The sequence below is a fragment of the Pristiophorus japonicus genome, unplaced genomic scaffold, assembly GCF_044704955.1.
Source record: "Pristiophorus japonicus isolate sPriJap1 unplaced genomic scaffold, sPriJap1.hap1 HAP1_SCAFFOLD_694, whole genome shotgun sequence".
Classification (NCBI taxonomy): Eukaryota; Metazoa; Chordata; class Chondrichthyes; family Pristiophoridae; genus Pristiophorus; species Pristiophorus japonicus.
Genome location: NW_027254607.1, coordinates 21,379 through 41,597, shown reverse-complemented (window position 1 = coordinate 41,597; position 20,219 = coordinate 21,379). Strand labels below are relative to the sequence as shown.

The window sequence follows — 20,219 nt, the reverse complement described above, 5'->3', positions numbered from 1 at the left end:
GCTTCAGTGCGTCCGGGTTCAGTGCGTGTCCGGGTTTAGTGCGTGTCCGGGTTCAGTGCGTGTCCGGGTTCAGTGTGTCCGGGTTCAGTGTGTCTGGGTTCAGTGCGTGTCCGGGTTTAGTGCGTGTCCGGGTTCAGTGCGTGTCGGGGTTCATTGTGTCTGGGTTCAGTGCGTGTCCGGGTTCAGTGCGTGTCGGGGTTCATTGTGTCTGGGTTCAGTGCGTGTCCGGGTTCAGTGTGTCCGGGTTCAGTGTGTCTGGGTTCAGTGCGTGTCTGGGTTCAGTGTGTCGGGGTTCAGTGCGTGTCTGGCTTCAGTGCGTCCGGGTTCAGTGTGTCCGGGTTCAGTGCGTGTCCGGGTTCAGTGTGTCTGGGTTCAGTGCGTGTCCGGGTTTAGTGCGTGTCCGGGTTCAGTGCGTGTCGGGGTTCATTGTGTCTGGGTTCAGTGCGTGTCCGGGTTCAGTGTGTCGGGGTTCAGTGCGTGTCTGGCTTCAGTGCGTCCGGGTTCAGTGTGTTTGGGTCAGTGCGTGTCCGGGTTCAGTGTCTCGGGGTTCAGTGGTGTCCGGGTTCAGTGTGTCGGGGTTCAGTGTGTCGGGGTTCAGTGCGTTCGGGTTCAGTGTGTCGGGGTTCAGTGCGTGTCCGAGTTGAGTGCGTGTCCGAGTTCAGCGTGTCCATGTTCGGTGCGTGTCGGGGTTCAGTGCGTGTCGGGGTTCAGTGCGCGTGGGGGTTCAGTGCGTGTGGGGGGGTTCAGTGCGTGTCCGGGTTCAGTGCGTGTCCGGGTTCAGTGCGTGTCAGGCTCCAATGCGTGTCCGGGTTCAGTGTGTCAGGGTTCAGTGCGTGTCCGGGTTCAGTGCGTGTTGGGGTTCAGTGTGTCTGGGTTCAGTGTGTCTGGGTTCAGTGGGTCGGGGTTCAGTGCGTGTCTGGCTTCAGTGCGTCCGGGTTCAGTGTGTCTGGGTTCAATGCGTGTCTGGGTTCAGTGCGTGTCCGGCTTCAGTGTGTCCGGGTTCAGTGCGTGTTGGGGTTCAGTGTGTCTGGGTTCAGTGTGTCTGGGTTCAGTGGGTCGGGGTTCAGTGCGTGTCTGGCTTCAGTGCGTCCGGGTTCAGTGTGTCTGGGTTCAATGCGTGTCTGGGTTCAGTGCGTATCCAGCTTCAGTGTGTGTCCGGGTTCAGTGCGTGTCCGGGTTTAGTGCGTGTCCGGGTCAGTGTGTCCGGGTTCAGTGTGTCCGGGTTCAGTGTGTCCGGGTTCAGTGTGTCCGGGTTCAGTGTGTCCGGGTTCAGTGTGTCCGGGTTCACTGTGTCCGTGTTCGGTGCGTATCCGGGTTCAGCGTGTCCGGGTTCAGCGTGTCCGGGTTCAGTGCGTGTCCGGGTTCAGTGTGTCGGGGTTCAGTGCGTGTCCGAGTTGAGTGCATGTCCGAGTTCAGTATGTCCGTGTTCGGTGCGTGTCGGGGTTCAGTGCGTGTCGGGGTTCAGTGCGTGTCGGGGTTCAGTGTGTCCGGGTTCAGTGCGTGTCCGGCTTTAGTGCGTGTCCGGGTTCAGTGTGTCCGGGTTACGTGCCTGTCCGGGTTCAGTTTGTCCGGGTTTAGTGCGTGTCCGGGTTCAGTGCGTGTCCGGGTTCAGTGTGTCCGGGTTTAGTGGTGTCCGGGTTCAGTGTGTCGGGGTTCAGTGCGTTCGGGTTCAATGTGTCGGGGTTCAGTGCGTTCGGGTTCAGTGTGTCGGGGTTCAGTGCGTGTCCGAGTTGAGTGCGTGTCCGAGTTCAGTGTGTCCGTGTTCGGTGCGTGTCGGGGTTCAGTGCGTGTCGGGGTTCAGTGCGTGTGGGGGTTCAGTGCGTGTGGGGGTTCAGTGCGTGTGGGGGTTCAGTGCGTGTGGGGGTTCAGTGCGTGTCCGGGTTCAATGCGTGTCCGGGTTCAGTGCGTGTCCGGGTTCAGTGCGTGTCCGGGTTCAGTGCGTGTCCGGGTTCAGTGCGTGTCCGGGTTCAGTGCGTGTCAGGCTCCAGTGCGTGTCCGGGTTCAGTGTGTCGGGGTTCAGTGTGTCGGGGTTCAGTGTGTCGGGGTTCAGTGCGTGTCCGGGTTCAGTGTGTGTCCGGGTTCAGTGTGTCTGGGTTCAGTGCGTGTCCGGTTTCAGTGCGTGTCCGGTTTCAGTGTGTGTCCGGTTTCAGTGCGTGTCCGGGTTTAGTGTGTCTGGCTTCAGTGTGTCCGGGTTCAGTGCGTGTCCGAGTTCCATGCGTGTCCGGGTTCAGCGTGTCCGGGTTCAGTGCGTATCCAGCTTCTGCGTGTCCGGGTTCAGTGCGTGTCCGTGTACAGTGCGTGTCCGGGTACAGTGCGTGTCCGGGTACAGTGCGTGTCCGGGTTCAGTGTGTCCAGGTTCAGTGTGTCCGGGTTTAGTGCATGTCCGGGTGTAGTGCGTGTCCGGGTTTAGTGTGTGTCCGGGTTTAGTGCGTGTCCGGGTCAGTGTGTCAGGGTTCAGTGTGTCTGGCTTCAGTGTGTCCGGATTCAGTGCGTGTCCGAGTTCCATGCGTGTCCGGGTTCAGCGTGTCCGGGTTCAGTGCATGTCCGAGTTCCATGCGTGTCCGGGTTCAGTGCGTGTACGGGTTCAGTGCGTGTCCGGGTTCAGTGCGTGTCCGGGTTCAGTGCGTGTCCGGGTTCAGTGCGTGTCCGGGTTCAGTGTGTCCGGGTTCAGTGTGTCCGGGTTCAGTGTGTCCGGGTTTAGTGCGTGTCCGGGTTTAGTGCGTGTCCGGGTTTAGTGCGTGTCCGGGTTTAGTGCGTGTCCGGGTCAGTGTGTCCAGGTTCAGTGTGTCCGGGTTCAGTGCGTCCAGGTTCAGTGTGTCCGGGTTTAGTGCGTGTCCGGGTTTAGTGCGTGTCCGGGTTTAGTGCGTGTCCGGGTTTAGTGCGTGTCCGGGTCAGTGTGTCCAGGTTCAGTGTGTCCGGGTTCAGTGCGTCCAGGTTCAGTGTGTCCGGGTTCAGCGCGTGTCCGGGTTCAGCGCGTGTCCGGGTTCAGCGCGTGTCCGGGTTCAGTGCGTGTCCGGGTTCAGTGTGTCCGGTTTCAGTGCGTGTCCGGGTTTAGTGTGTCTGGCTTCAGTGTGTCCGGTTTCAGTGCGTGTCCGGGTTCAGCGTGTCCGGGTTCAGTGCGTATCCAGCTTCTGCGTGTCCGGGTTCAGTGCGTGTCCGGGTACAGTGCGTGTCCGGGTACAGTGCGTGTCCGGGTACAGTGCGTGTCCGGGTTCAGTGCGTGTCCGGGTTCAGTGTGTCCGGGTTTAGTGCGTGTCCGGGTTTAGTGCGTGTCCGGGTTTAGTGCGTGTCCGGGTTTAGTGCGTGTCCGGGTTTAGTGCGTGTCCGGGTCAGTGTGTCCGGGTTCAGTGTGTCCAGGTTCAGTGTGTCCGGGTCAGTGTGTCCGGGTTCAGTGTGTCCAGGTTCAGTGTGTCCGGGTTCAGCGCGTGTCCGGGTTCAGTGCGTGTCCGGGTTCAGTGTGTCCGGTTTCAGTGCGTGTCCGGGTTTAGTGTGTCTGGCTTCAGTGTGTCCGGTTTCAGTGCGTGTCCGGGTTTAGTGTGTCCGGGTTCAGTGCGTGTCCGAGTTCCATGCGTGTCCGGGTTCAGCGTGTCCGGGTTCAGTGCGTATCCAGCTTCTGCGTGTCCGGGTTCAGTGCGTGTCCAGGTTCAGTGCGTGTCCGGGTTCAGTGCGTGTCCGGGTTCAGTGCGTGTCCGGGTTCAGTGTGTCCGGGTTTAGTGCGTGTCCGGGTGTAGTGCGTGTCCGGGTTTAGTGCGTGTCCGGGTTTAGTGCGTGTCCGGGTCAGTGTGTCAGGGTTCAGTGTGTCTGGCTTCAGTGTGTCCGGGTTCAGTGCGTGTCCGAGTTCCATGCGTGTCCGGGTTCAGCGTGTCCGGGTTCAGTGCATGTCCGAGTTCCATGCGTGTCCGGGTTCAGTGCGTGTCCGGGTTCAGTGCGTGTCCGGGTTCAGTGTGTCCGGGTTTAGTGCGTGTCCGGGTTTAGTGCGTGTCCGGGTTTAGTGCGTGTCCGGGTTTAGTGCGTGTCCGGGTCAGTGTGTCCGGGTTCAGTGTGTCCGGGTTCAGTGTGTCCAGGTTCAGCGTGTCCGGGTTCAGCGTGTCCGGGTTCAGTGCGTGTCCGGGTTCAGTGCGTGTCCGGGTTCAGCGTGTCCGGGTTCAGTGCGTGTCCGGGTTCAGTGCGTGTCCGGGTTCAGTGTGTCGGGGTTCAGTGCGTGTCCGGGTTCAGTGTGTCGGGGTTCAGTGCGTGTCTGGCTTCAGTGCGTCCGGGTTCAGTGCGTTCGGGTTCAGTGTGTCGGGGTTCAGTGCGTTCGGGTTCAGTGCGTGTCCGAGTTGAGTGCGTGTCCGAGTTCAGTGTGTCCGTGTTCGGTGCGTGTCGGGGTTCAGTGCGTGTCCGGGTTCAGTGTGTCGGGGTTCAGTGTGTCGGGGTTCAGTGCGTGTCCGGGTTCAGTGCGTGTCCGGGTTCAGTGCGTGTCCGGGTTCAGTGTGTCTGGGTTCAGTGTGTCCGGTTTCAGTGCGTGTCCGGTTTCAGTGTGTGTCCGGGTTTAGTGTGTCTGGCTTCAGTGTGTCCGGGTTCAGTGCGTGTCCGAGTTCCATGCGTGTCCGGGTTCAGCGTGTCCGGGTTCAGTGCGTATCCAGCTTCTGCGTGTCCGGGTTCAGTGCGTGTCCGGGTACAGTGCGTATCCGGGTACAGTGCGTGTCCGGGTTCAGTGTGTCCAGGTTCAGTGCGTGTCCGGGTTCAGTGCATGTCCGGGTTCAGTGCGTGTCCGGGTTCAGTGTGTCCGGGTTTAGTGCGTGTCCGGGTGTAGTGCGTGTCCGGGTTTAGTGCGTGTCCGGGTTTAGTGCGTGTCCGGGTCAGTGTGTCAGGGTTCAGTGTGTCTGGCTTCAGTGTGTCCGGGTTCAGTGCGTGTCCGAGTTCCATGCGTGTCCGGGTTCAGCGTGTCCGGGTTCAGTGCATGTCCGAGTTCCATGCGTGTCCGGGTTCAGTGCGTGTACGGGTTCAGTGCGTGTCCGGGTTCAGTGCGTGTCCGGGTTCAGTGCGTGTCCGGGTTCAGTGCGTGTCCGGGTTCAGTGCGTGTCCGGGTTCAGTGTGTCCGGGTTCAGTGTGTCCGGGTTCAGTGTGTCCGGGTTTAGTGCGTGTCCGGGTTTAGTGCGTGTCCGGGTTTAGTGCGTGTCCGGGTCAGTGTGTCCGGGTTCAGTGTGTCCAGGTTCAGTGTGTCCGGGTTCAGTACGTGTCCGGGTTCAGTGCGTGTCCGGGTTCAGTGCGTGTCCGGGTTCAGCGTGTCCGGGTTCAGTGCGTGTCCGGGTTCAGTGTGTGTCCGGGTTCAGTGTGTCCGGTTTCAGTGCGTGTCCGGGTTTAGTGTGTCTGGCTTCAGTGTGTCCGGGTTCAGTGCGTGTCCGAGTTCCATGCGTGTCCGGGTTCAGCGTGTCCGGGTTCAGTGCGTATCCAGCTTCTGCGTGTCCGGGTTCAGTGCGTGTCCGGGTACAGTGCGTGTCCGGGTTCAGTGCGTGTCCGGGTACAGTGCGTGTCCGGGTACAGTGCGTGTCCGGGTTCAGTGTGTCCAGGTTCAGTGCGTGTCCGGGTTCAGTGCGTGTCCGGGTTCAGTGCGTGTCCGGGTTCAGTGTGTCCGGGTTTAGTGCGTGTCCGGGTGTAGTGCGTGTCCGGGTTTAGTGTGTGTCCGGGTTTAGTGCGTGTCCGGGTCAGTGTGTCAGGGTTCAGTGTGTCTGGCTTCAGTGTGTCCGGGTTCAGTGCGTGTCCGAGTTCCATGCGTGTCCGGGTTCAGCGTGTCCGGGTTCAGTGCGTGTCCGAGTTCCATGCGTGTCCGGGTTCAGTGCGTATCCAGCTTCTGCGTGTCCGGGTTCAGTGCGTGTCCGGGTACAGTGCGTGTCCGGGTACAGTGCGTGTCCGGGTACAGTGCGTGTCCGGGTTCAGTGTGTCCAGGTTCAGTGCGTGTCCGGGTTCAGTGCGTGTCCGGGTTCAGTGCGTGTCCGGGTTCAGTGTGTCCGGGTTTAGTGCGTGTCCGGGTGTAGTGCGTGTCCGGGTTTAGTGCGTGTCCGGGTTTAGTGCGTGTCCGGGTGTAGTGCGTGTCCGGGTTTAGTGCGTGTCCGGGTTTAGTGCGTGTCCGGGTCAGTGTGTCAGGGTTCAGTGTGTCTGGCTTCAGTGTGTCCGGGTTCAGTGCGTGTCCGAGTTCCATGCGTGTCCGGGTTCAGCGTGTCCGGGTTCAGTGCATGTCCGAGTTCCATGCGTGTCCGGGTTCAGTGCGTGTCCGGGTTCAGTGCGTGTCCGGGTTCAGTGCGTGTCCGGGTTCAGTGTGTCCGGGTTTAGTGCGTGTCCGGGTGTAGTGCGTGTCCGGGTTTAGTGCGTGTCCGGGTGTAGTGCGTGTCCGGGTTTAGTGCGTGTCCGGGTTTAGTGCGTGTCCGGGTCAGTGTGTCAGGGTTCAGTGTGTCTGGCTTCAGTGTGTCCGGGTTCAGTGCGTGTCCGAGTTCCATGCGTGTCCGGGTTCAGCGTGTCCGGGTTCAGTGCATGTCCGAGTTCAGTGCGTGTCCGGGTTCAGTGCGTGTCCGGGTTCAGTGCGTGTCCGGGTTCAGTGCGTGTCCGGGTTCAGTGCATGTCCGGGTTCAGTGTGTCCGGGTTCAGTGTGTCCGGGTTTAGTGCGTGTCCGGGTTTAGTGCGTGTCCGGGTTTAGTGCGTGTCCGGGTTTAGTGCGTGTCCGGGTCAGTGTGTCCGGGTTCAGTGTGTCCGGGTTCAGTGTGTCCAGGTTCAGCGTGTCCGGGTTCAGCGTGTCCGGGTTCAGTGCGTGTCCGGGTTCAGCGTGTCCGGGTTCAGTGCGTGTCCGGGTTCAGTGTGTCGGGGTTCAGTGCGTGTCTGGCTTCAGTGCGTCCGGGTTCAGTGCGTTCGGGTTCAGTGTGTCGGGGTTCAGTGCGTTCGGGTTCAGTGCGTGTCCGAGTTGAGTGCGTGTCCGAGTTCAGTGAGTCCGTGTTCGGTGCGTGTCGGGGTTCAGTGCGTGTCAGGGTTCAGTGTGTCCGGGTTCAGTGCGTGTCCGGCTTTAGTGCGTGGCCGGGTTCAGTGTGTCCGGGTTACGTGCCTGTCCGGGTTCAGTTTGTCCGGGTTTAGTGCGTGTCCGGGTTCAGTGCGTGTCCGGGTTCAGTGTGTCCGGGTTCAGTGTGTCGGGGTTCAGTGCGTTCGGTTTCAGTGTGTCGGGGTTCAGTGCGTGTCCGAGTTGAGTGCGTGTCCGAGTTCAGTGTGTCCGTGTTCGGTGCGTGTCGGGGTTCAGTGCGTGTCGGGGTTCAGTGCGTGTGAAGGTTCAGTGCGTGTGGGGGTTCAGTGCGTGTGGGGGTTCAGTGCGTGTCGGGGTTCAGTGCGTGTCCGGGTTCAGTGCGTGTCCGGGTTCAATGCGTGTCCGGGTTCAGTGTTTCGGGGTTCAGTGCGTGCCCGGGTTCAGTGTGTCGGGGTTCAGTGCGTGTCCGGGTTCAGTGTGTCCGGGTTCAGTGCGTGTCCGGGTTCAGTGTGTCCGGGTTCACTGTGTCCGGGTTCAGTGTGTCCGGGTTCAGTGTGTCCGGGTTCACTGTGTCCGGGTTCAGTGTGTCCGGGTTCAGTGTGTCCGGGTTCAGTGTGTCCGGGTTCAGTGTGTCCGGGTTCAGAATGTCCGGGTTCAGTGCGAGTCCGGGTTCAGCGTGTCTGGGTTCAGTGCGTGTCCGGGTTTAGTGTGTCCGGGTTCAGTGCGTGTCCGGGTTCAATGTGTCGGGGTTCAGTGCGTGTCTGGCTTCAGTGTGTCCGGGTTCAGTGTGTCCGGGTTCAGTGTGTCTGGGTTCAGTGCGTCCGGGTTCAGTGTGTCCGAGTTCAGTGCGAGTCCGGGTTCAGTGCGAGTCCGGGTTCAGTGTGTCCGGGTTCAGTGCGTGTCCGGGATCAGTGTGTCGGGGTTCAGTGCGTGTCTGGGTTCAGTGCGTGTCCGGGTTAAGTGTGTCTGGGTTCAGTGCGTGTCCGGGTTCACTGTGTCGGGGTTCAGTGCGTGTCCAGGGTCAGTGCGTCGGGGTTCAGTGCGTTCCGGGTTCAGTGCGTTCCGGGTTCAGTGTGTGTCCGGGTTCAGTGTGTGTCCTGGTTCAGTGCGTGTCCGGGTTCAGTGCGTGTCCGGGTTCAGTGCGTGTCCGGGTTCAGTGCGTGTCCGGGTTCAGTGTGTCCGGGTTCAGTGTGTCCGTGTTCTGTGCGTGTCCGGGTTCAGTGTGTCCGGGTTCAGTGTGTCCGGGTTCAGTGTGTCCGGGTTCAGTGTGTCCGGGTTCAGTGTGTCCGGATTCAGTGTGTCCGGGTTCACTGTGTCCGGGTTCACTGTGTCCGGGTTCAGTGTGTCCGGGTTCAGTGCGAGTCCGGGATCAGTGTGTCGGGGTTCAGTGCATGTCCGGGTTCAGTGCGTGTCCGGGTTCAGTGCGTGTCCGGGTTCAGTGCGTGTCCGGGTTCAGTGTGTCCGGGTTTAGTGCGTGTCCGGGTGTAGTGCGTGTCCGGGTTTAGTGCGTGTCCGGGTGTAGTGCGTGTCCGGGTTTAGTGCGTGTCCGGGTTTAGTGCGTGTCCGGGTCAGTGTGTCAGGGTTCAGTGTGTCTGGCTTCAGTGTGTCCGGGTTCAGTGCGTGTCCGAGTTCCATGCGTGTCCGGGTTCAGCGTGTCCGGGTTCAGTGCATGTCCGAGTTCAGTGCGTGTCCGGGTTCAGTGCGTGTCCGGGTTCAGTGCGTGTCCGGGTTCAGTGCGTGTCCGGGTTCAGTGCATGTCCGGGTTCAGTGTGTCCGGGTTCAGTGTGTCCGGGTTTAGTGCGTGTCCGGGTTTAGTGCGTGTCCGGGTTTAGTGCGTGTCCGGGTTTAGTGCGTGTCCGGGTCAGTGTGTCCGGGTTCAGTGTGTCCGGGTTCAGTGTGTCCAGGTTCAGCGTGTCCGGGTTCAGCGTGTCCGGGTTCAGTGCGTGTCCGGGTTCAGCGTGTCCGGGTTCAGTGCGTGTCCGGGTTCAGTGTGTCGGGGTTCAGTGCGTGTCTGGCTTCAGTGTGTCGGGGTTCAGTGCGTGTCTGGCTTCAGTGCGTCCGGGTTCAGTGCGTTCGGGTTCAGTGTGTCGGGGTTCAGTGCGTTCGGGTTCAGTGCGTGTCCGAGTTGAGTGCGTGTCCGAGTTCAGTGAGTCCGTGTTCGGTGCGTGTCGGGGTTCAGTGCGTGTCAGGGTTCAGTGTGTCCGGGTTCAGTGCGTGTCCGGCTTTAGTGCGTGGCCGGGTTCAGTGTGTCCGGGTTACGTGCCTGTCCGGGTTCAGTTTGTCCGGGTTTAGTGCGTGTCCGGGTTCAGTGCGTGTCCGGGTTCAGTGTGTCCGGGTTCAGTGTGTCGGGGTTCAGTGCGTTCGGTTTCAGTGTGTCGGGGTTCAGTGCGTGTCCGAGTTGAGTGCGTGTCCGAGTTCAGTGTGTCCGTGTTCGGTGCGTGTCGGGGTTCAGTGCGTGTCGGGGTTCAGTGCGTGTGAAGGTTCAGTGCGTGTGGGGGTTCAGTGCGTGTGGGGGTTCAGTGCGTGTCGGGGTTCAGTGCGTGTCCGGGTTCAGTGCGTGTCCGGGTTCAATGCGTGTCCGGGTTCAGTGTTTCGGGGTTCAGTGCGTGCCCGGGTTCAGTGTGTCGGGGTTCAGTGCGTGTCCGGGTTCAGTGTGTCCGGGTTCAGTGCGTGTCCGGGTTCAGTGTGTCCGGGTTCACTGTGTCCGGGTTCAGTGTGTCCGGGTTCAGTGTGTCCGGGTTCACTGTGTCCGGGTTCAGTGTGTCCGGGTTCAGTGTGTCCGGGTTCAGTGTGTCCGGGTTCAGTGTGTCCGGGTTCAGAATGTCCGGGTTCAGTGCGAGTCCGGGTTCAGCGTGTCTGGGTTCAGTGCGTGTCCGGGTTTAGTGTGTCCGGGTTCAGTGCGTGTCCGGGTTCAATGTGTCGGGGTTCAGTGCGTGTCTGGCTTCAGTGTGTCCGGGTTCAGTGTGTCCGGGTTCAGTGTGTCTGGGTTCAGTGCGTCCGGGTTCAGTGTGTCCGAGTTCAGTGCGAGTCCGGGTTCAGTGCGAGTCCGGGTTCAGTGTGTCCGGGTTCAGTGCGTGTCCGGGATCAGTGTGTCGGGGTTCAGTGCGTGTCTGGGTTCAGTGCGTGTCCGGGTTAAGTGTGTCTGGGTTCAGTGCGTGTCCGGGTTCACTGTGTCGGGGTTCAGTGCGTGTCCAGGGTCAGTGCGTCGGGGTTCAGTGCGTTCCGGGTTCAGTGCGTTCCGGGTTCAGTGTGTGTCCGGGTTCAGTGTGTGTCCTGGTTCAGTGCGTGTCCGGGTTCAGTGCGTGTCCGGGTTCAGTGCGTGTCCGGGTTCAGTGCGTGTCCGGGTTCAGTGTGTCCGGGTTCAGTGTGTCCGGGTTCAGTGTGTCCGTGTTCTGTGCGTGTCCGGGTTCAGTGTGTCCGGGTTCAGTGTGTCCGGGTTCAGTGTGTCCGGGTTCAGTGTGTCCGGGTTCAGTGTGTCCGGATTCAGTGTGTCCGGGTTCACTGTGTCCGGGTTCACTGTGTCCGGGTTCAGTGTGTCCGGGTTCAGTGCGAGTCCGGGTTCAGTGTGTGTCCGGGTTCAGTGCGTGTCCGGGATCAGTGTGTCGGGGTTCAGTGCATGTCTGGGTTCAGTGCGTGTCCGGGTTCAGAGCGTGTCTGGCGTCAGTGCGTGTCCGGGTTCAGTGCGTGTCCGGGTTCAGTGCGTGCCTGGATTCAGTGTGACTGGGGTCAGTGCGTGTGTGTGTCCGAGTTCACTGCGTGTCTGTTTTCAGTATGTCCGGGTTCAGTGTGCCTGGATTCAGTGTGTCCGGGTTCAGTGCGTGCCCGGATTCAGTTTGTGTCCGGGTTCAGTGCGTGTCCGGGTTCAGTGTGTCCGGGTTCAGTGTGTCCGGGTTCAGTGTGTCCGGGTTTAGTGCGTGTCCGGGTTTAGTGCGTGTCCGGGTTTAGTGCGTGTCCGGGTTTAGTGCGTGTCCGGGTCAGTGTGTCCGGGTTCAGTGTGTCCGGGTTCAGTGTGTCCAGGTTCAGTGTGTCCGGGTTCAGTGCGTGTCCGGGTTCAGTGCGTGTCCGGGTTCAGCGTGTCCGGGTTCAGTGCGTGTCCGGGTTCAGTGTGTGTCCGGGTTCAGTGTGTCCGGTTTCAGTGCGTGTCCGGGTTTAGTGTGTCTGGCTTCAGTGTGTCCGGGTTCAGTGCGTGTCCGAGTTCCATGCGTGTCCGGGTTCAGCGTGTCCGGGTTCAGTGCGTATCCAGCTTCTGCGTGTCCGGGTTCAGTGCGTGTCCGGGTACAGTGCGTGTCCGGGTTCAGTGCGTGTCCGGGTACAGTGCGTGTCCGGGTACAGTGCGTGTCCGGGTTCAGTGTGTCCAGGTTCAGTGCGTGTCCGGGTTCAGTGCGTGTCCGGGTTCAGTGCGTGTCCGGGTTCAGTGCGTGTCCGGGTTCAGTGTGTCCGGGTTTAGTGCGTGTCCGGGTGTAGTGCGTGTCCGGGTTTAGTGTGTGTCCGGGTTTAGTGCGTGTCCGGGTCAGTGTGTCAGGGTTCAGTGTGTCTGGCTTCAGTGTGTCCGGGTTCAGTGCGTGTCCGAGTTCCATGCGTGTCCGGGTTCAGCGTGTCCGGGTTCAGTGCGTGTCCGAGTTCCATGCGTGTCCGGGTTCAGCGTGTCCGGGTTCAGTGCGTATCCAGCTTCTGCGTGTCCGGGTTCAGTGCGTGTCCGGGTACAGTGCGTGTCCGGGTACAGTGCGTGTCCGGGTTCAGTGCGTGTCCGGGTACAGTGCGTGTCCGGGTACAGTGCGTGTCCGGGTTCAGTGTGTCCAGGTTCAGTGCGTGTCCGGGTTCAGTGCGTGTCCGGGTTCAGTGCGTGTCCGGGTTCAGTGTGTCCGGGTTTAGTGCGTGTCCGGGTGTAGTGCGTGTCCGGGTTTAGTGCGTGTCCGGGTGTAGTGCGTGTCCGGGTTTAGTGCGTGTCCGGGTTTAGTGCGTGTCCGGGTCAGTGTGTCAGGGTTCAGTGTGTCTGGCTTCAGTGTGTCCGGGTTCAGTGCGTGTCCGAGTTCCATGCGTGTCCGGGTTCAGCGTGTCCGGGTTCAGTGCATGTCCGAGTTCCATGCGTGTCCGGGTTCAGTGCGTGTCCGGGTTCAGTGCGTGTCCGGGTTCAGTGCATGTCCGGGTTCAGTGTGTCCGGGTTCAGTGTGTCCGGGTTTAGTGCGTGTCCGGGTTTAGTGCGTGTCCGGGTTTAGTGCGTGTCCGGGTTTAGTGCGTGTCCGGGTTTAGTGCGTGTCCGGGTCAGTGTGTCCGGGTTCAGTGTGTCCAGGTTCAGCGTGTCCGGGTTCAGCGTGTCCGGGTTCAGTGCGTGTCCGGGTTCAGCGTGTCCGGGTTCAGTGCGTGTCCGGGTTCAGTGTGTCGGGGTTCAGTGCGTGTCTGGCTTCAGTGCGTCCGGGTTCAGTGCGTTCGGGTTCAGTGTGTCGGTGTTCAGTGCGTTCGGGTTCAGTGCGTGTCCGAGTTGAGTGCGTGTCCGAGTTCAGTGAGTCCGTGTTCGGTGCGTGTCGGGGTTCAGTGCGTGTCAGGGTTCAGTGTGTCCGGGTTCAGTGCGTGTCCGGCTTTAGTGCGTGGCCGGGTTCAGTGTGTCCGGGTTACGTGCCTGTCCGGGTTCAATGTGTCCGGGTTTAGTGCGTGTCCGGGTTCAGTGCGTGTCCGGGTTCAGTGTGTCCGGGTTCAGTGTGTCGGGGTTCAGTGCGTTCGGGTTCAATGTGTCGGGGTTCAGTGCGTTCGGTTTCAGTGTGTCGGGGTTCAGTGCGTGTCCGAGTTGAGTGCGTGTCCGAGTTCAGTGTGTCCGTGTTCGGTGCGTGTCGGGGTTCAGTGCGTGTCGGGGTTCAGTGCGTGTGAAGGTTCAGTGCGTGTGGGGGTTCAGTGCGTGTGGGGGTTCAGTGCGTGCCGGGGTTCAGTGCGTGTCCGGGTTCAGTGCGTGTCCGGGTTCAATGCGTGTCCGGGTTCAGTGTTTCGGGGTTCAGTGCGTGCCCGGGTTCAGTGTGTCGGGGTTCAGTGCGTGTCCGGGTTCAGTGTGTCCGGGTTCAGTGCGTGTCCGGGTTCAGTGTGTCCGGGTTCACTGTGTCCGGGTTCAGTGTGTCCGGGTTCAGTGTGTCCGGGTTCAGTGTGTCCGGGTTCAGTGTGTCCGGGTTCAGTGTGTCCGGGTTCAGTGTGTCCGGGTTCAGAATGTCCGGGTTCAGTGCGAGTCCGGGTTCAGCGTGTCTGGGTTCAGTGCGTGTCCGGGTTTAGTGTCTCCGGGTTCAGTGCGTGTCCGGGTTCAGTGTGTCTGGGTTCAGTGCGTGTCTGGCTTCAGTGTGTCCGGGTTCAGTGTGTCCGGGTTCAGTGTGTCTGGGTTCAGTGCGTCCGGGTTCAGTGTGTCCGAGTTCAGTGTGTCCGGGTTCAGTGCGAGTCCGGGTTCAGTGTGTCCGGGTTCAGTGCGTGTCCGGGATCAGTGTGTCGGGGTTCAGTGCGTGTCTGGGTTCAGTGCGTGTCCGGGTTAAGTGTGTCTGGGTTCAGTGCGTGTCCGGGTTCACTGTGTCGGGGTTCAGTGCGTGTCCAGGGTCAGTGCGTCGGGGTTCAGTGCGTTCCGGGTTCAGTGCGTTCCGGGTTCAGTGTGTGTCCGGGTTCAGTGTGTGTCCTGGTTCAGTGTGTGTCCTGGTTCAGTGCGTGTCCGGGTTCAGTGCGTGTCCGGGTTCAGTGCGTGTCCGGGTTCAGTGCGTGTCCGGGTTCAGTGTGTCCGGGTTCAGTGTGTCCGTGTTCTGTGCGTGTCCGGGTTCAGTGTGTCCGGGTTCAGTGTGTCCGGGTTCAGTGTGTCCGGGTTCAGTGTGTCCGGGTTCAGTGTGTCCGGGTTCAGTGTGTCCGGATTCAGTGTGTCCGGGTTCACTGTGTCCGGGTTCACTGTGTCCGGGTTCAGTGTGTCCGGGTTCAGTGCGAGTCCGGGTTCAGTGTGTGTCCGGGTTCAGTGCGTGTCCGGGATCAGTGTGTCGGGGTTCAGTGCATGTCTGGGTTCAGTGCGTGTCCGGGTTCAGAGCGTGTCTGGCGTCAGTGCGTGTCCGGGTTCAGTGCGTGTCCGGGTTCAGTGCGTGCCTGGATTCAGTGTGACTGGGGTCAGTGCGTGTGTGTGTCCGAGTTCACTGCGTGTCTGTTTTCAGTATGTCCGGGTTCAGTGTGCCTGGATTCAGTGTGTCCGGGTTCAGTGCGTGCCCGGATTCAGTTTGTGTCCGGGTTCAGTGCATGCCCGGATTCAGTGTGTCTGGGGTCAGTGCGTGCCTGGATTCTGTGTGTCCGGGTTCAGTGCGTGCCCGGATTCAGTGTGTTTAGGGTCAGTGCGTGCCCGGATTCAGTGTGTCTAGGGTCAGTGCGTGCCCGGATTCAGTGTGTCCGGGTTCAGTGCGTGCCCGGATTCAGTGTGTCTGGGGTCAGTGCGTGTGTGTGTCCGGGTTCACTGCGTGTCTGTTTTCAGTATGTCCGGGTTCAGTGTGTGTCCGGGTTCAGTCCGTGTCCGGGTTCAGTGTTTCCGGGTTCAGTGCGTGTCCGGGTTCAGTGTGTCCGAGTGCTGTGCCCCGCACTGACCACTCTGTCTCTCTCACAGCAGCAAACATTCTGTCTCTAATTTTCAGGAATTAATCCGACTGCATTATGGTTTATTGCGAGCCATCGACATGGCAGCAATCTCGGGAGGCAACACTCTCTGCAGGGTCTTCCTGGATTTCAAAGAACGGTAAGAATTCCAAACCTGGGGTCACAAACTATTTCTGTCTGTGACTGTGTGTGTGTCTCTGCCACCATGTGTGTCTGTCTCTGTGACTCTGTTACTGTCACTGTGTGTCACTGTGTGTGTGTCTCTGTGTCTGTCACTATGTCTGCCACTTTGTGTGTGTGTGTATGTGTGTCTGTGTGTGTGTGAGTGTGTGTGTCTCACTGTTTGTGTCTGTCACTGTGTGTGTGTTACTATCACTGTGTGGGCTGATTTACATACTGTGATGAGATTATACTCTGCAGTAACCTTTGTGGAAAGAGTGTGTGACAATACTGCCCGGTTGCGGAGAGGCCTGTAGAGTGTTGATATCTCCAGGGGGACCAAGGCTGGGAACACAACATCCAGGGGTATTCAACATTTAGGAAGGATAGACAGAAAGGAAAAGGAGGCGGGGTGGCGTTGCTGGAAATTAATGCAACTGTAAGGAAGGACATTAGCTTGGATGATGTGGAATCTATATGGGTGGAGCTACGGAATACCAAGGGGCAGAAAACACTAGTGGGAGTTGTGTACAGACCTCCAAACAGTAGTCGTGATGTTGGGGAGGGCATCAAACAGGAAATTAGGAGTGCATGCAATAAAGGTGCAGCAGTTATAATGAGTGACTTTAATATGCACATAGATTGGGCTAACCAAACTGGAAGCAATACGGTGGAGGAGGATTTCCTGCAGTGCATCAGGGATGGTTTTCTAGACCAATATGTCGAGGAACCAACTAGGGGGGAGGCCATCTTAGACTGGGTGTTGTGTAATGAGAGAGGATTAATTAGCAATCTCGTTGTGCGAGGCCCCTTGGGGAAGAGTGACCATAATATGGTGGAATTCTGCATTAGGATGGAGAATGAAACAGTTAATTCAGAGACCATGGTCCAAAACTTAAAGAAGGGTAACTTTGAAGGTATGAGGCGTGAATTGGCTAGGATAGATTGGCGAATGATACTTAAGGGGTTGACTGTGGATGGGCAATGGCAGACATTTAGAGACTGCATGGATGAACTACAAGAATTGTACATCCCTGTCTGGTGTAAAAATAAAAAAGGGAAGGTGGGTCAACCGTGGCTATCAAGGGAAATCAGGGATAGTATTAAAGCCAAGGAAGTGGCATACAAATTGGCCAGAAATAGCAGCGCACCCGGGGACTGGGAGAAATTTAGAACTCAGCAGAGGAGGACAAAGGGTTTGATTAGGGCAGGGAAAATAGAGTACGAGAGGAAGCTTGCAGGGAACATTAAAACGGACTGCAAAAGCTTTTATAGATATGTAAAGAGAAAAAGGTTAGTAAAGACAAGCGTAGGTCCCCTGCAGTCAGAATCAGGGGAAGTCATAACAGGGAACAAAGAAATGGCAGACCAATTGAACAAGTACTTTGGTTCGGCATTCACTAAGGAGGATACAAATAACCTTCCGGATATAAAAGAGGTCAGAGGGTCTAGTCAGAAGGAGGAACTGAGGGAAATCCTTATTAGTCGGGAAATTGTGTTGGGGAAATTGATGGGATTGAAGGCCGATAAATCCCCAGGGCCTGATGGTCTGCATCCCAGAGTACTTAAGGAGGTGGCCTTGGAAATAGCGGATGCATTGACAGTCATTTTCCAACATTACATAGACTCTGGATCAGTTCCTATGGAGTGGAGGGTAGCCAATGTAACCCCACTTTTTAAAAAAGGAAGGAGAGAGAAAGCAGGGAATTATAGACCGGTCAGCCTGACTATGGTAGTGGGTAAAATGATGGAATCAATTATTAAGGATGTCATAGCAGCGCATTTGGAAAGAGGTTACATGATAGGTCCAAGTCAGCATGGATTTGTGAAAGGGAAATCATACTTGACGAATCTTCTGGAATTTTTTGAGGATGTTTCCAGTAGAGTGGACAAGGGAGAACCAGTTGATGTGGTGTATTTGGACTTTCAGAAGGCTTTCGACAAGGTCCCACACAAGAGATTAATGTGCAAATTTAAAGCACATGGGATTGGGGGTAGTGTGCTGACGTGGATTGAGAACTGGTTGTCAGACAGGAAGCAAAGAGTAGGAGTAAATGGGTACTTTTCAGAATGGCAGGCAGTGACTAGTGGGGTACCGCAAGGTTCTGTGCTGGGGCCCCAGCTGTTTACACTGTACATTAATGATTTAGACGAGGGGATTAAATGTAGTATTTCCAAATTTGCAGATGACACTAAGTTGGGTGGCAGTGTGAGCTGCGAGGAGGATGTTATGAGGCTGCAGCATGACTTGGATAGGTTAGGTGAGTGGGCAAATGCATGGCAGATGAAGTATAATGTGGATAAATGTGAGGTTATCCACTTTGGTGGTAAAAACAGAGAGACAGACTATTATCTGAATGGTGACAGATTAGGAAAAGGGAAGGTGCAACGAGACCTGGGTGTCATGGTATACCAGTCATTGAAGGTTGGCATGCAGGTACAGCAGGCGGTTAAGAAAGCAAATGGCATGTTGGCCTTCATAGCGAGGGGATTTGAGTACAGGGGCAGGGAGGTGTTGCTACAGTTGTACAGGGCCTTGGTGAGGCCACACCTGGAGTATTGTGTACAGTTTTGGTTTCCTAACTTGAGGAAGGACATTCTTGCTATTGAGGGAGTGCAGCGAAGGTTCACCAGACTGATTCCCGGGATGGCGGGACTGACATATCAAGAAAGACTGGATCAACTGGGCTTGTATTCACTGGAGTTCAGAAGAATGAGAGGGGATCTCATAGAAACGTTTAAAATTCTGACGGGTTTCGACAGGTTAGATGCAGAAAGAATGTTCCCAATGTTGGGGAAGTCCAGAACCAGGGGTCACAGTCTAAGGATAAGGGGTAAGCCATTTAGGACCGAGATGAGGAGAAACTTCTTCACCCAGAGAGTGGTGAACCTGTGGAATTCTCTGCCACAGAAAGTAGTTGAGGCCAATTCACTAAATATATTCAAAAGGGAGTTAGATGAAGTCCTTACTACTCGGGGGATCAAGGGGTATGGCGAGAAAGCAGGAAGGGGGTACTGAAGTTGCATGTTCAGCCCTGAACTCATTGAATGGTGGTGCAGGCTCGAAGGGCCGAATGGCCTGCTCCTGCACCTATTTCCGATGTTTCTATGAGACAGTGAAGCTCTGTGTAGTATTGATCGAGTGGGTCATGGATTGAGAGAAGTTACTCAGCAGATTGTTCGTTAACGAAAATTTCTGGGTTTGTTGACTGAGATTCTTGCTGCTAAATATTTCCGTGCAGTTTCACACTCGCCTGTAATTACCAAACATTCTCAATGTGAACAGGAAGGCTCCTGATAATTGTTGCCCTCTCTCTATTTATCACTGCCACGGTTACAGCCGCTCAGCCAAGAGTTGGCAGAGATTTGATGTAATTACAGCTTCCCTCATCCACAGTGTGTCGTCCGCTCCGATACGCTCCGGATCTCCTCGGCTGTCACTGTGGGTGGGATCTGATCCTGGGTCAGTCCCGGGAATTCTAACTACATCACAAAGCAAAAGCTGCATCGTTGCCATATGAACAAGCTCAGTCTTCCCACTGGTGTGAATTTGGAGACACGAGTCTGACCCCTTCCCCCCTCCGCATCACCTCACCTGACCCCCCCTCCTTCTCCCCACCCATCCCCTCTCCCTGTCCCCCACCCCATCCTCCCATCCCCCCATCTGAGCCCACCCATCCCCCCTGTGGGATAGCAGCGGGGACTGGGCCTGTGGGATATCAGCGGGGACTGGGCCTGTGGGATATCAGCGGGGACTGGGCCTGTGGGATATCAGCGGGGACTGGGCCTGTGGGATATCAGCGGGGACTGGGCCTGTGGGATATCAGCGGGGACTGGGCCTGTGGGATATCAGCGGGGACTGGGCCTGTGGGATATCAGCGGGGACTGGGCCTGTGGGATATCAGCGGGGACTGGGCCTGTGGGATATCAGCGGGGACTGGGCCTGTGGGATATCAGCGGGGACTGGGCCTGTGGGATATCAGCGGGGACTGGGCCTGTGGGATATCAGCGGGGACTGGGCCTGTGGGATATCAGCGGGGACTGGGCCTGTGGGATATCAGCGGGGACTGGGCCTGTGGGATATCAGCGGGGACTGGGCCTGTGAGCGATCAGCAGGACTTGGCCTGTAGGCGATCCTGACTCATGCAGTGCTAAAGCACTGAACTTCTGATTCTAAAACGTGTTGAGCTGCACTCGATGTGAGCTAAGAGAGTCCACGAGCCATCTGGAGTATATCACAGAACGGACGGGCTCTAGGGATCGATAAATTCTCTCTGCGTATTCCCGCGGCGGGACTGCGTATTCCCGCGGCAGGTCTGCATATTCCCATGGCGGGTCTGCTTATGCTGATGTACAAAGCAAGATGTAGTTATTAAAAATATGTCAAAATGCTGGAAATCTGAACTATTGCAGCAGTATCTGAAGGAGGAGAGAGTTCAGGATGGGGCAGTGTGGTGTCGAGATGGTCGTCGAGTGTTTTCAGCTCCGAGATTCTCTGAAGCCATCATCAAACTTGCTGAACACTCACTTGCACTCAGCAAATCACAAGCCTCCAGTGCAGCATTAACTCCAGGAGATCACTTGTCCAATCAAATCCTGTTTTATAACAAAGAATATAAATGAATTATAATAAAATATAATAAACTCTGCCGGACTGGGACCCTTGAGGTTCAGTGTTAATGTAATAATAAGCTGGAAATACCATTCTGTTCTCCCTGATTATATTATCTGCTCACAGGAGCCACTAAATTGTAATTAGAGCTGTGTGTGATGTGTGTGTGTGCCCGTGTATCTGTGTGATGTGTGTGTGTACCCGTGTATCTGTGTGATGTGTGTGTGTGCCCGTGTACCTGTGTATGATATGTGTCTGTGCCCGTGTATCTGTGTGATGTGTGTGTGTGCCCGTGTACCTGTGTATATGTGTCTGTGCCTGTGTATCTGTGTGATGTGTGTGTGTGCCCGTGTATCTGTGTGATGTGTGTGTGTGCCCGTGTATCTGTGTGATGTGTGTGTGTGCCCGTGTATCTGTGTGATATGTGTGTGTGCCCGTGTATCTGTGTGATGTGTGTGTGTGCCCGTGTATCTGTATGATATGTGTGTGTGCCCGTGTATCTGTGTGATGTGTGTGTGTGCCCGTGTATCTGTGTGATATGTGTGTGTGCCCGTGTATCTGTGTGATGTGTGCGTGTGCCCGTGTATCTGTGTGATGTGTGTGTGTGCCCGTGTATCTGTGTGATGTGTGTGTGTGCCCGTGTATCTGTGTGATGTGTGTGTATGCCCATGTACCTGTGTATGATATGTGTGTGTGCCCGTGTATCTGTGTGATGTGTGTGTGTGCCCATGTACCTGTGTATGATATGTGTGTGTGCCCGTGTATCTGTGTGATGTGTGTGTGTGTGCCCATGTATCTGTGTGATGTGTGTGTGTGCCCGTGTATCTGTGTGATGTGTGTGTGTGCCCGTGTATCTGTATGATGTGTGTGTGCCCGTGT

General features: G+C 57.2%; 1 protein-coding gene across 1 annotated transcript in view; it reads left to right on the top strand.

Annotated features, from left to right (window-relative positions):
- LOC139256204 (guanine nucleotide exchange factor VAV2-like) overlaps positions 1-20,219 on the top strand; it is a gene marked incomplete at both ends in the record, with an annotated part of 251,207 nt that overhangs the window by 210,906 nt on the left and 20,082 nt on the right. The window contains one exon of the mRNA XM_070874152.1: positions 14,608-14,708. Coding sequence (XP_070730253.1) covers positions 14,608-14,708 — 101 coding nt within the window. The remainder of the gene's footprint in view (positions 1-14,607; positions 14,709-20,219) is intronic.